Below are 13,209 nucleotides of genomic sequence, written 5' to 3'. Positions count from 1 at the left end.
GAGTCGTGCTTAAAACCCTTTGCATTGGTATATTGGCCATGTACCACACCCCCCTGGGACTTATTGCTTAATTTATATCATGGCTTTGCCTAATTCTCTCATTTGCATATTCAGTTTATCAAAAATAGTGTACTTAAAATAAATGTATTGATTGGTGGTTGTCTTCCCTATAGCTCTCTCCCAGTCAACAACCTGATCCGGATCCTGCGGCTGAAAGACCCGGACCGTGGCCAGACGGCTCTTCCCTTTGGCCAGAGGAATGAGGAAGAGGAAGAGAAGGAGTGAGGAAGAGGTCAACCTGAGACTGTTTTACAAAGTCCTCACTAAATGACGTGTCTGTGTTTCACATTTGTTCTAAGTTAAATGTGTTGTTATAGTTAAAATTCTAGACACAAAAATAATGACCTAGTTTGCATTTATTGATGCTGCTATTGCTTAAGTTAGTGTTGCGATGTTTTACCAAACACTACTTCTGTAAATGCTTTTTTCTTTTCTAACTTTGTACCGACTTAATTTTGTTACGAGGAATAGCACCTTTTGATACACTTTGTATGGCAAGACAGAGATTTGAGAAGTCTTTAATTAGCTTTTCCAGTGACTAACAGAAGCTCAACCTGTTATATTTGTGCAGATTTTATTGTTAAAACAATTGTCATGTTTGCTAAATTGTTTCAGTCGATCGTTCTGTTTCTGCAGACATTAACAAAATAAAATTATACATCTGTTAGGTTTTGAAATGACCTTGTCATTGTCTAGATAAGTTTGATACATTTATATCCATTGCTTGACTACAATAATTGTCAGTACAGTTACATTTTACAAAACTAGTTTTGTACAGTTATGTTTTTAATGGTTAGTCCTGAGTGTTTTAGATTCAAGGCAGATGAGGTCTCCTACTGATTTACTGACATCTCAAAGTGATAACTGCCCTTAACACAGGAAAATCTGAAATACAAGGCTGTTGGGGTAATTCCCTAGGTGTCATGGAAACGAGGCAGGGCCCGTACTTTGATGGGTGGGGCGGCGAGGCTCAGGCCCCCGCAGGTGGAGATGTCCACGTCGTCAGCAGTCATCCCGATGGGGGGAAGGAAGGAAAAACGCTGCATGAGGGAGGTGTAGAAGAGGAAGAGCTCCATGCGGGCCAGAGTCTCGCCTACACACACTCTACGACCTGGGAAGAGAGATGGGCAGAGGAATTGGAGGATGAGTGTGTAAACTCACTTTTGCTTGTGACAATTCTACTAGTAGTACACAATGCAATCCTAAGCTATTGGCATGGACACTATTGAATTACTACAACTGGTGAACATAAGGATGATGTCTGTTAAGACAGTGATCAGTCGTACGTTCACAACCTGACTCCTGTTACCTGCGGAGAAGGGCATGAAAGCCTCCCTCTTGACAAACGTGTCATCGACGTTGAGAAAGTGGTGAGGGTAAAAATCATCCGGCTTCTCCCAGTGAGCCTTATCACGGTGCACTGACCTCAGCAGTGGGATAATGTAGGTCCCCTACACACATACACAAATGTAAATGTGCCATTGTCAAGGAAAGGCTGTTTGGTGCCATATGGGGGACAGGTAGTATATTTCGCTTTACCACAACTGTCTTGCTTAACTGTGGTTATTGTTGATTCACTAAAAGGTGCAGGTTAGTTAGTGTCTGCTAGTTAGTTGTGAGTGGGTCTGCCTTAGGTATGAAGAAGCCTTTGAGGCTGACGTCGGCTGTGGTCTCGTGTGGCAGGCCCATGGGCAGGATGTCAGCGAATCTCTGGGTCTCGTGGATCACCGCGTTGGTGAAGGGCATCATCTGCCTGTGCTGGATCCTTGGCGTGGAACCACTAATCACCTTGTCTATCTCCTCATGGACCTTACCTGAGAGGACGTAAGAAGTAGACCAAGTATAAGGAGGGCTTGTGAGATTTTACCTCTTTCTGTATTTATATGCACCTTCTCTATTTTAAACATTTGTTAGTCAATCCCAGTTTGTATGTTTGTTTCATATTACATTTTTATGCCGTGGAATGAGAAGGTGGTAGCTTTATGGTAACCTATTACTTTTAACTTATTTTTCTCATTGATCCAAAATGGCTGGTGACATGACGTGGTTTCACTCACGCTGTATTTCAGGATACTTGATCATGATGACCAAAGCCCAGGCCAGGGTGCTAGAGGTTGTTTCCGTCCCAGCCACAAACATGTTGGTGACGGAACACAGGAGGTTCCACTCATGAAAGTGGGAAGAGGGATTATCCTTTTCCTAATGGATATATTTTAGTTGAGGAAAGGCATTATGTATGGGACAAAACATGAGACCATTAGGAAGTGAGTTATGCTGTATTGTGGGAGTGGCAATTTCAAATCAATTTCTGGCAAATCTATAGCACATCTCTATCCCCCCTCAAAAAGGGTTTCCAAGTACAAAAGGGCATTTTGACCCATAGTTGGTGTGACTGACATTGACCCCTGGGTTCACCTCATGCTGCTTGTTGAGGAATGCGTCGATGTAGCTACGGGGGTTATTCTCATCCAGGATCTGTCTGTGCTGGATGAAACTCTTCCTGAAGAAGGCCTTCAGGTTGTCCTGGTACGCCAGCACTCTGTGGTGAGGCCCTGGCAGCGGGTGGATCACTGGGTACATGTTGTACAGCTGGAGAATCAAGCATGGGTGTTCCATGTTTATATGTGAGAAATTCACTGCAGTTGTTTTACTTGTCAACTCACTCCGTCAATGTTACAATGACAATGTGTATTGTGCGGGCATTATCTGTTAAATCTTACTAATGCATGTGTACTAAAATATCCTTCTTTAAGCCCAGGCATTGGGTTTTAGATGGTTAAAGAATCTAACTCAGAAAATAGTGTGTGTGTATTAGTAGAGGCATGTTCTAACTGTTCTGTGTGTGTAGTATGACCCCATGATTTCTGGGAGCTCAGCCAAAAGTTGACAAAAACAAACTGGTTCCTCTTAGCTTAACTGGAGACAGTGCAAAGTGTTATTCTGCACACCTGTGATAGAGCTACTGTTCTGTTTGGAGCCTGTTTCTGGGTGAAAGGTTCATGTTTTGTTTGTGTGGGCGTAGGACATACATCATTTGGGCCAACATTCAAAGACGCTTGCTTGTCAAACTTGGGGGAACCGTTGAGCTACTGTTAGAGGAAGTATGTCTGGAGTGACTTCCTGTCACTTTGACACCTACTGTATTGTCCTCACTCAGTTACGACAGACTGAGACAACCTTTTCATTATAGTCTGTACCCCGTAACCCAGTTGTCTCTCCTTCTGTATACACATACATAAGATCACGTGTTTTGCAGATGCTTGCATAAGATAGCTTGACTATATAAGGCTTCCGTACTCTTTGTACAGCAGGCTTTCCATTTCACCTGCATAGGTGGTGCGACCAGCCTCATTATGTTTTTAATAAAAGTAATTCCTTGAATGATTATTGACTCTGCCTGTCCTCATTATTAGTTAAAGGCAGAATTTCCACCACAGTATTCAGCATTTTAATACCTCTACGGAAAGGAACAACAAGTATCCCAAATACTGTCATGTAGTATCATACCTGAATGAACGGTCCACTGGCCAGCCTGAAGCTTTCGTAGTTCATTTCCAAGAGCTTCATAAAGATGGGGTCATCATACTCCATCCTGTGGCCCATGATCAGAGAGACGATGATGTTGGATGCTGCCGCGTTCAGAGGAATGGCGGTCTGGAAGCCATCACCTGGCTCAGCCACAATAGTTTCATAAAAACACATGAATTCATGTCAATAAAATCAAAGTTAATTCATTCAATGATGTGCTGAAGAGTGTTTTTTTATTGTTCTATGTGTAGCATTTTGTGTGGCTGTTGAATAATCTATGAATTTGTAGTTTTATCTTCAGATCCAATATGGCCTCACCGTTATGAGCTGCGAAGCTTTTTACAAGGTTTTCTGACTCTTCAATGATTTTCTCCTCGATGTTCTTCTTTCCCATTCCCAAATCCCTGAGCACCTTCAGAGTGAACCTCCGGATGGTCCTCCAGGAGTCCCCATGGCCGAATATGATTCCTGTTTTGACGGGGAGGATACATTGTCAGAATGTCACAGATTCTGTTATAAGGAATAATTGTAGGTACCTAAAGTATTCCTTTGCTTTTTTATGTGGACCTGTAGGTTTGCTGTGGGATGGATTTTACCCAGCAGTTATCCACTTAAAATGCCATGCCACTGCGTTAAGATAAAAGATATTGCTTGTCACTGTAAACTGCCATTGTGAACACTGAATGGTTGATATAAAAACATGCTTGGGCCTAGAATCAAAACAGATAATGTGGTTCTTGATCTATTAAAGAGATTTTGGTCAGTTAGGGTTGGCCTGTACCATTTCCTCTGGTGATCTGTTTGTATAGTGGGATGTCTGGCCGCTCTGCAAATTGATCAGCCTGAGTGACCAAGGCCTCCTTCACCATCTCATAGCCACATAGAACCACCATCTTACGCAAGCCCATCTGAATACTGAACACTGGGCCAAACTTGTCCTTCATCTGGGGAGAAGAGGGGGTGGGGGGGGGGGGGGGGGGGTAAGTGAGAGGGAACACAAATATCACATCATGTCCCATGGGAATGAAATACATCATTATAATGTGTTTCCTTTTTGTCCTATCTCTGTTAAAGTGTAACAAAATAATCTTCGAGGCATGCAAGCAACAACATGTTCCAATATGCACCAGTTCCGTGGATATTTTGTACATCCTTAGATACAAACTAACAGTTAATATTGCCTAAACAGGAATTCTGTGAGGGGAGTAGTGGAGAGTACATTTAGGGCAAAGATGGATAGATATGAAGTGGTCAAGAACTCATAGTTCAAGCAAAGCACCTGGGTTAAATTGTTCTGATAAAGAAGCAGAAAAACCATAGCCTGGTTCCAGATATGTTTGTGTTGTATAGCCAGCTCCTATGCTGTAACCGTTGTCTTGTCAAACAGAGGCTGAATAATAGGGTATTCTTTTGTCAGAGGGATTCTTCCATCCAACAAGGTCTGGTAGGGTCTGGCCATTGGACTGGGGGTGGAACACGGAGGACAGGCTGGCCGACGATCCAATGACCAGAACCGGGATGAGAACTGAGGACCCCGGTCGGAGACCATATCAACTGGCAGTCTATGGATCCGGAAGACGTGCTGCACCCTGAGCCTGGCCGTCTCCTTGGCAGAGCGTAGCTTGGGGAGAGGAATGAAGTGAGTGGATTTACCACATCGTAGTTCCTCTCTGTGGCATTGAGGCGGTGGGAGAAGGCGGCGCAGGGATGTAACTTGAGGTCCAGGGCAGACCGCTGGGACAGGACAGCCCCCACTCCGACATCTGAAGCATCGGCCTCCACCACGAAGGCGGGACAGGTCAGGATGAACCAAAATGGGAGCTGTCGTGAAGCGGTGTTTGAGATCCCAGAACGCCCGGTCAGCAGCTAGGGACCACGTGAATGGAACCTTGGGGAGAGGTGAGTGCAGACAGGTGGGAAGCCAGGGTGCTGTAGCCCCAGATAAAGTGCCGATAAAAGTTGGTGAATACAAGGAAACGTTGCAGCTGTTCTCTGGACGTAAGCTGGGGCCAATCCACCACCGCTTTCACCTTCCCGAGATCCATCTGTATGCTCCCTGCAGCGAATATGTAACTGTTACATACGGCTCTAGGAAGAGGGAACGCAACACCCTGCTACAACTAAACTCCCCGTGGAGTGAAAAGGTATGGGACTGTAGGTGCGAATTAGGATGACAAAGGCAGAGAATTTACCCTTTACTGGGTAATCAGCTGCTTGGGGGAATTTCAGGAAGCCATTTCCTGAAACACACACATACCAACAAAACCACAACACAGAAACTGGGGAATGTAACAGTAACCCAGAACGGGGATGGTGGAGCAATGGAATTGGCAATTCTCTGCTTTTACAAAAAGCTGGTTTTCCAGGAGGCGTTGGAGAACTTGTTGGACGTGGAGCACGTGTTCTTGGGTGGAGAGGGAGAAGACGAGGATGTCATCGAGGTAGATGAAGACGAACTGGTTCAACATGTCGCGGAGAACATCATTAACCAGAGCCTGGAACACAGCAGGGGCGTTGGAAAGGCCCCAATGGCATGACCAGATACTCGTAGTGACCACTGGTCGTGTTAAAGGCAGTCTTCCACTTGTCCCCCTCCCGCATCCGCACCATGTGGTAGGCGTTCCGTAGGTCCAGCTTGGAGAACATGGTGGCCCCCTGGAGCGGCTCGAAGGCCAAGGAGATGAGAGGTAGCGGGTAGTGATTCTTCACCGTGATGTCGTTGAGACCCCGGTAGTCGATGCACAGGTGCAGGGTTTTGTCCTTCTTCTCCACAAAGAAGAACCCTGCACTGGCGGGGGAGGCAGAAGGACAGATGAACCCGGCTGCTAGGGAGTCCTCAATGTAGGTCTCCATAGCCTTGGTCTCCGGACCCGACAGAGAGTACAGTCATCCCCGGGGCGGAGTGGTGCCAGGGAGAAGGTCAATCCCGCAGTCATATGGTCGGTGCGGCAGGAGCGAAGTGGCCAGGGCCTTACTGAACACCTCTCGGAGGTCCTGGTACTCCGCGGGAATGACGGAGAGGTCCGGGGCAACTTCCGAGCACCCAAGAAGATGTCCCGGGGCAGACTGTGTTGACTTCAGGCAATGGGCGTGGCAGAACGAGCTCCAACCCATGATGGCACCGGCAGACCAGTCAATGAGGGGATTGTGTCGCCAGGAGAATCCCAATACCACAGGAACCTGAGGAGACTTAATGATCAGGAACTGGATTGTCTCGCTGTGTTTTTCTGACACACGTAGGTTGATGGAGGTGGCATATGGGTGACCCAGCGTATAGAGCGCCCATCCAGTGATCTAACGTTCATGGGAATGGAGAGGGGCTGAGTGGGGGTATCCAGCTCGGAAGCCAAGGTAGCGTCCATAAAGCTCTCATCAGCCCAAGAGTCAATGAGTATCAGGAGAGATTTCGACTGGTTCCCCCACAGCAACATGACATGAAAAGTGATGCGAGTAAGGGGAGAGGAAAAGTTCTCTGTATGGCCCACCAGAATATTTGCTCCTACCGGTGAGCATGGTCTTGTAGTGGACAGGTGGAGACAAAATAACCAGTAGTCCCGCAATACAGGCAGCTCTTAACTTCTTATGGCTGCAGGGGCAGTATTGAGTAGCTTGGATGAAAGGTGCACAGAGGTGCTCAGAGTAAACGGCCTGCTCCTCAGTCATAGTTGCTAATATATGCATATTATTAGTATTGGATAGAAAACACTCTGAAGTTTCTAAAACTGTTTGAATTATGTATGTGAGTATAACAGAACTCATATGGCAGGCAAAACCCTGAGAAAAAATCCAAACAGGAAGTGGGAATTCTGAGGCTGGTGATTTTCAACCAAGATCTCATTGAAATCACAGTGAGATATGGAGGAGTTTGCACTTCCTACGGTTTCCACTAGATGTCAACAGTCTGTAGAACCTTGTCTGATGCCTCTACTGTGAAGGGGGGCCGAATGAGAGGGGAATTAGTCAGGTCTGCCATGACCTGACCATGCTTTGACCATGCGCATTCACATGAGAGGGAGCTCTGTTCAATCGCTCATCTGAAGTCAATGAAATTCTTCGGTTGGAAAGTTATTCAAGATTTATGTTAAAAACATTCTAAAGATTGATTCAATACATCGTTTGACATGTTTCTACTGACTGTTACGGAACTTTTGGACATTTCGTCAGCTTTTAGTGAACGCGCTTTCTGACGTTGGATTTGTTTACCAAACACGCTACCAAAAATAGCTATTTGGACATAAATTATGGACATTACCGAACAAAACAAACATTTCTTCTGGAAGTGGGAGTCCTGGGAGTGCATTCCGACGAAGATCAGCAAAGGTAAGTGAAGATTTATAATGCTATTTATGAGTTTTGTTGACTGCACAATTTGGCGGGTAACTGTATAGCTTACTTTTGTGGTTGAACGCTGTTTTCAGATTATTGAATATTGTGTTTTGCCGTAAAGCTTTTTGAAATCTGACACAGCGGTTGCATTAAGAACAAGTGTATCTTTAATTCTATATAAAACATGTATCTTTCATAAAAGTTTATGATGAGTATTTCTGTTATTTGGCGTGGCTCTCTACAATTTCTCCGGATATTTTGGAGGCATTTCTGAACATGCCATTGTAAACTGAGGTTTTTGGATATAAATATGAACTTAATCGAACAAGACATATATGTATTGTGTAACATGAAGTCCTATGAGTGTCATCTGATGAAGATCATCAAAGGTTAGTGATTAATTTTATCTCTATTTGTGCTTTTTGTGACTACTCTCTTTGGCTGGAAAAAGGAATGAATTTTTCTGTGAGTTGGTGGTGACCTAACATAATCGTTTGTGGTGCTTTCGCTGAAAAGCCTATTTGAAATCGGACACCACTTTGGTGGGATTAACAACAAGATTACCTTTAAAATGGTATAAGATACATGTATGTTTGAGGAATTTTAATTATGAGATTTCTGTTGTTTGAATTTGGCGCCCTGCATTTTCACTGGCTGTTTTCATATCATCCCGTTAACGGGATTGCAGCCATAAGAAATTAATCTGAAGCCTGTTTAGCCATTCAGCTGGAGACAGCCTAGCTCTGCCTAGTTACAGTTGAAGTCATAAGTTAACATACACTTAGGTTGGAGTCATTAAAACTCGTCTTTCAACCACTCCACAAATGTCTTGTTAACAAACTACAGTTTTGGCAAGTCGGTTAGGACATCTACTTTGTGCATGACACAAGTCATTTTTCCAACAATTGTTTACAGACAGATTATTTTACTTATAATTCACTGTATCACAATTCCAGTGGGTCAGAAGTTTACATACACTAAGTTGAATGTGCCTTTAAACAACTTGGAAAATACCAGAAAATTATGTCATAGCTTTAGAAGCTTCTGATGGGCTAATTTACATAATTTGAGTCAATTGGAGGTGACCTGTGGATGTGTATCTTTGCTTGACATCACGGGAAAATCAAAAGAAATCAGCCAAGACCTCAGAAAAAAAAATTGTAGACCTCCACAGGCCTGGTTCATCCTTGGGAGCAATTTTCAAACGCCTGAAGGCATCGTTCATCTGAACAAACAATAGTACACAAGTATAAACACCATGGGACCACACAGCCGTCATCATATCGCTCAAGAAGGAGACACGTTCTGTCTGCTAGAGATCAACGTACTTTGGTGCGGAAGGTGCAAATCAATCCCAGAACAACAGCAAAGGACCTTGTGAAGATGCTGGAGGAAACAGGTACAAAGTATCTATATCCACTGTAAAACGAGTCCTATATTGACATAACCTGAAAGGCCGCTCAGCAAGGAAGAAGCCACTGCTCCAAAACCACCATACAAAAGCCAGACTACGATTTGTAACTGCACATGAGGACAAAGATTGTACTTTTTGGAGAAATGTCCTCTGGTCTAATGAAACACAAATAGAACTGTTTGGCCATAATGACCATTGTTATGTTTGGAGGAAAAAGGGGGATGCTTGCAAGCTGAAGAACACCATCCCAACCGTGAAGCACGGGGGTGGCAGCATCATGTTGTGGGGGTGCTTTGCTGCAGGGAGGACTGGTGCACTTTACAAAACAGATGGCATCATGAGGTAGGAAAATTATGTGGATATATTGAAGCAACATCTCAGGACATAAGTCAGGAATTTAAAGCTTGGTCGCAAATGGGTCTTCCAAATGGACAATGACCCCAAGCATACTTCCAAAGTTGTGGCAAAATGGCTTAAGGACAACAAAGTCAAGGTATTAGAGTGGCCATCACAAAGCCCTGACCTCAATCCTATAGAAAATTTGTGGGCAGAACTGAAAAAGTGTGTGCGAGCAAGGAGGCCTACAAACCTGACTCAGTTACACCAGCTCTATCAGGAGGAATGGGACAAAATTCACCCAACTTATTATGGGAAGCTTGTTGAAGGCTACCCAAAACGTTTGACCCAAGTTAAACAATTTAAAGGCAGTGCTACCAAATACTAATTGAGTGTATGTAAACTTCTGTCCCACTGGGAATGTGAAAGAAATTATTCTATCTACTATTATTCTGACATTTCACATTCTTAAAATAAAGTGGTGATCCTAACTGACCTAAGACAGGGAATTTTTACTAGGATTAAATGTCAGCAATTGTGCAAAATTGAGTTTAAATGTATTTGGCTACGGTGTATGGAAACTTACGACTTCAACTGTACATGGGCTCGGGAAGAGGTGAATCGGCAGTCTTCGGAGGCTCCCGGGGGAACTCCCAGAGCCTTCTGGGACTTCCGGGATAACTCGGAGGCGAGGTGGAATCCTTGGACGGACGAGTGAAATCGAATCTCCTCTCCTTCCTTCGTTCCCGTAGTCGCCCATCGATCCGAATGGTCAAGGTGATGAGCGAGACGAGATTTATCTGTAGTTACCGGGCTGCAAGCTCGTCCTTTACTTCCTCCGATACTCTGTGCAGGAACATGTCGAACAGTGCTTCCGGGTTCCAGGCACTCTCAGCTGTCAACGTGCGGAAATCCACTGCTTAGTCTGCCACACTGAGGGAGCCTTGCCGAAGCTGGAGTTACTTCCGGGAAGCCTCTCTTCTGGACAATGGAGCATCAAAAACTTTCTTTACCTCTGCCAGAAACTCCTCCAGACTGAAGCATACGGCCAACTGTTGTTCCCATACTGCCGTAGCCAAGGCGAGAGCTCACCCGGACATCAGCGTAATGAGGTACACTATCTTAAAGCGGTCCGAGGGGAAGGAGGAGGGCTGCAGTTTGATGATGAGTGAACTCTTGAGTGAGAAATGCCCAACGGGTGCCCGACTCTCCATCAAATTGCTCGAGAAACCGGGGTGACAGGGAGGTGGCGCTGCTAACAGCCAGGTTACTGAATGGCTAGGAGGTTACTGTTGTGGTAGGTTGCCTAACAGACAACCCACGCAATTGCTCCTGCAATGTGTTCCATGCTTGGTCATGGCTTCGGCCAAGGTCTGGAAAACTTCCATAAGACCAAGAAACAACTCCTCGTGCCTTCCAATGGTGACTCCTTGAGAGGAGAGGGCATTGCGGAGCTTTTCCGAGTCTGCTGGGTCAGTCATGCCAGATCGTACTATCACGTTTCAAGTATGACACAGATGCAGACAGTGTCGAAGTAACAAAAGTTAATTTCTAATACAGGGGCAGGCAAACGACAGGTCAAAGGCAGACAGGGGTCAATAATCCAGTGAGGTGGGGCAAGGTACATAACGGCGGCAGGCTCAGGGTCAGGGCAGGCAGAACGGTCAAAACCGGGAAGAACTAGAAAGCAGGATCAAGAAACAGGCAGGAACAGGGTAACAAACGCTGGTAGGTTTCACCAACCAGACGAACTGGCAACCGACAAACAGAGAACACAGGTAAAAATACACCGGGGATAATGGGGAAGATGGGGACACCTGGAGGGTGGAGACAAGGACAAAGACAGGTGAAACAGATCAGGGTCACTGATAGTGTCTTTGTAGAGGGGTTCTTACCTCCATCAAGGTCTGATGGGGTCTTTATGGATGGGTTTGTACCTCCATCAAGGTCTGATAGGGTCTTTATAGAGGGGTGCTTACCTCCATCAAGGTTGATAGGGATTTTAAAGAGGGGTTCTTACCTTCATCATGGTTTGGTAGGGTCTCTTCAGGTCCAGGTTGAGGCTGTTCCCCAGCAGCGGTAGACCTCTGGGGCCTGGAGGGAAGTTCTTAGGGTTTGTGTTTTGATTAATGATGAAAATGAGGATGATTAAATTCAGGGTAATAAACATAATGGACATGCCACTTAGTGAAAATAATTCTAGAACAGACATATTTTGTTTTTAATATTTTTTTTCAGACTAAATTTGGGATGTCTTTGAAATAAATATTGTTAGAGGCCGTGGTTCATAGTCATTCCAGGAATACTACTGTATCCGCCGTTCTTTTGAAAGCTCCTGCAAAAACATAAAGAAGAGACTGCATTAAAATACTGGCCAGGGTAAAAGTTTCTCTTTATGGACAGTATTTGGAAGTAAGTCGATTGGGCCTCTCATGAAGAATAAGGACTGCATTTCAGGAATTTACACAGCGCATAAAATGCCAACTTTGAGAATTTTTATTTCAAGTTAGGATGTTTGTGTTTATATTAATTGTGTATGTTACAGATCAAATCCAACAAATATTATTTTTGCCACATGAAAATGGGCATAATACCCACGTCTGATACTCCTGTAGAAAAAATATATAATAATTTATACACTGATTTCATTTGTTTATGTCTCACTGTTAAAGTGGACTTGTTTACTTGTATAAATCTTTCACGTAGTTCTCTTGAACTGACTATGGGCACATGTTACGGGATTTTTATGAATAAATGACTAAAATATGTATACATTTGACTTAGAATTATAACTAAACAGAATACTACTATGTTACTGTATGGATGAATGAACCTATGAATCATAATGTTGAATATAATGTGTTCCTTGTTAGAAAGAATGGAGTTATCTTCAGACAGGCTGGAATGATGTGTTCCTTACAGGACATTCTGTCATTATTATTATATAACCTGATGTAAATTGTACTATGGTCAGTACTCTCAAGTATAAACGCTGTTGATTGATTGATTTTGAGACTGGTTTCTGTCCATTTAATGCTGATAAGTATCTTACAAATTCTTATGTATGGGCAGAGTGTTTAAATTGAATTGGTTGATAAGCATATAGGAATTAAATTCCTTTAACAGCACATTAATGAAAAAACATTCACTCTCCATGAAAGAACTTCACTACTTTTATTTGTCTGACATGTCCTTTCCCATATAATTTCTGCATTAGAAAACATTGATCATATCATGAAAAATTACAAGTCTTAATAATTAAAGCAATTTGCAAGAATAAATATCCTACCTGAAGGAAATGAGTTGTTGTGTCCTCTGCCCTCTCCTTGCTCCTGAGGCTTAGGTTCACTGTTTTACAGAACTTTATATATTTACACTGTCTGACACCAGCTCTCAAATTCACAGCTCGCTGTGTAGTCATGTGGGTCGTGCGCCAACCAGCCTTTAATAAATCTATAAACTTGCTTACCGCCAAGGTCATATTTCTACTAAACCACAAGGGTAATATTTCCACTAAACCACCAAGGGCATATTACACCATTGCT

The 13,209-nt window shown here is 43.9% G+C and overlaps 2 protein-coding genes across 5 annotated transcripts in view; one reads left to right on the top strand and one right to left on the bottom strand.

The window, feature by feature from the left end:
* The window catches only part of si:dkey-119f1.1 (Structural maintenance of chromosomes protein 6-like), a 17,663-nt gene extending 16,926 nt beyond the window's left edge, over positions 1-737 (top strand). For all 4 annotated transcript variants that reach the window (XM_055885217.1, XM_055885215.1, XM_055885216.1 and 1 more), the window contains one exon: positions 174-737. In XM_055885217.1, coding sequence (XP_055741192.1) covers positions 174-285 — 112 coding nt within the window. In that variant the 3' untranslated portion in view covers positions 286-737. The remainder of the gene's footprint in view (positions 1-173) is intronic.
* LOC129825267 (cytochrome P450 2K6-like) lies at positions 618-13,209 on the bottom strand. Its single transcript, XM_055885219.1, has 10 exons — positions 12,954-13,209; positions 11,685-11,999; positions 4,370-4,532; positions 3,907-4,056; positions 3,568-3,728; positions 2,476-2,649; positions 2,118-2,259; positions 1,690-1,874; positions 1,370-1,511; positions 618-1,171 (listed from the first exon to the last, which is right to left on the bottom strand). The coding sequence occupies exons 2-10, from the start codon at positions 11,874-11,876 to the stop codon at positions 975-977; spliced, it is 1,506 nt and encodes a 501-aa protein (XP_055741194.1). The 5' UTR covers positions 11,877-11,999; positions 12,954-13,209; the 3' UTR covers positions 618-974.

Source organism: Salvelinus fontinalis, chromosome 27 (assembly GCF_029448725.1).
Source record: "Salvelinus fontinalis isolate EN_2023a chromosome 27, ASM2944872v1, whole genome shotgun sequence".
NCBI lineage: Eukaryota > Metazoa > Chordata > Actinopteri > Salmoniformes > Salmonidae > Salvelinus > Salvelinus fontinalis.
Note: the sequence above shows the minus strand (reverse complement) of the source record. Positions and strands in the feature narration are given on the sequence as shown.

Excerpts from the sequence above, each read along its gene's own strand:
- LOC129825267 (XM_055885219.1), bottom strand. The coding sequence starts at position 11,876 with ATGTCTGTTCTAGAATTATTTTCACTAAGTGGCATGTCCATTATGTTT. Across the intron at positions 4,057-4,369 it reads ACAGATCACCAGAGGAAATG|GAATCATATTCGGCCATGGG; the intron begins GTACAGGCCAAC and ends CCGTCAAAACAG. Across the intron at positions 1,172-1,369 it reads TTTCATGCCCTTCTCCGCAG|GTCGTAGAGTGTGTGTAGGC; the intron begins GTAACAGGAGTC and ends CTCTCTTCCCAG.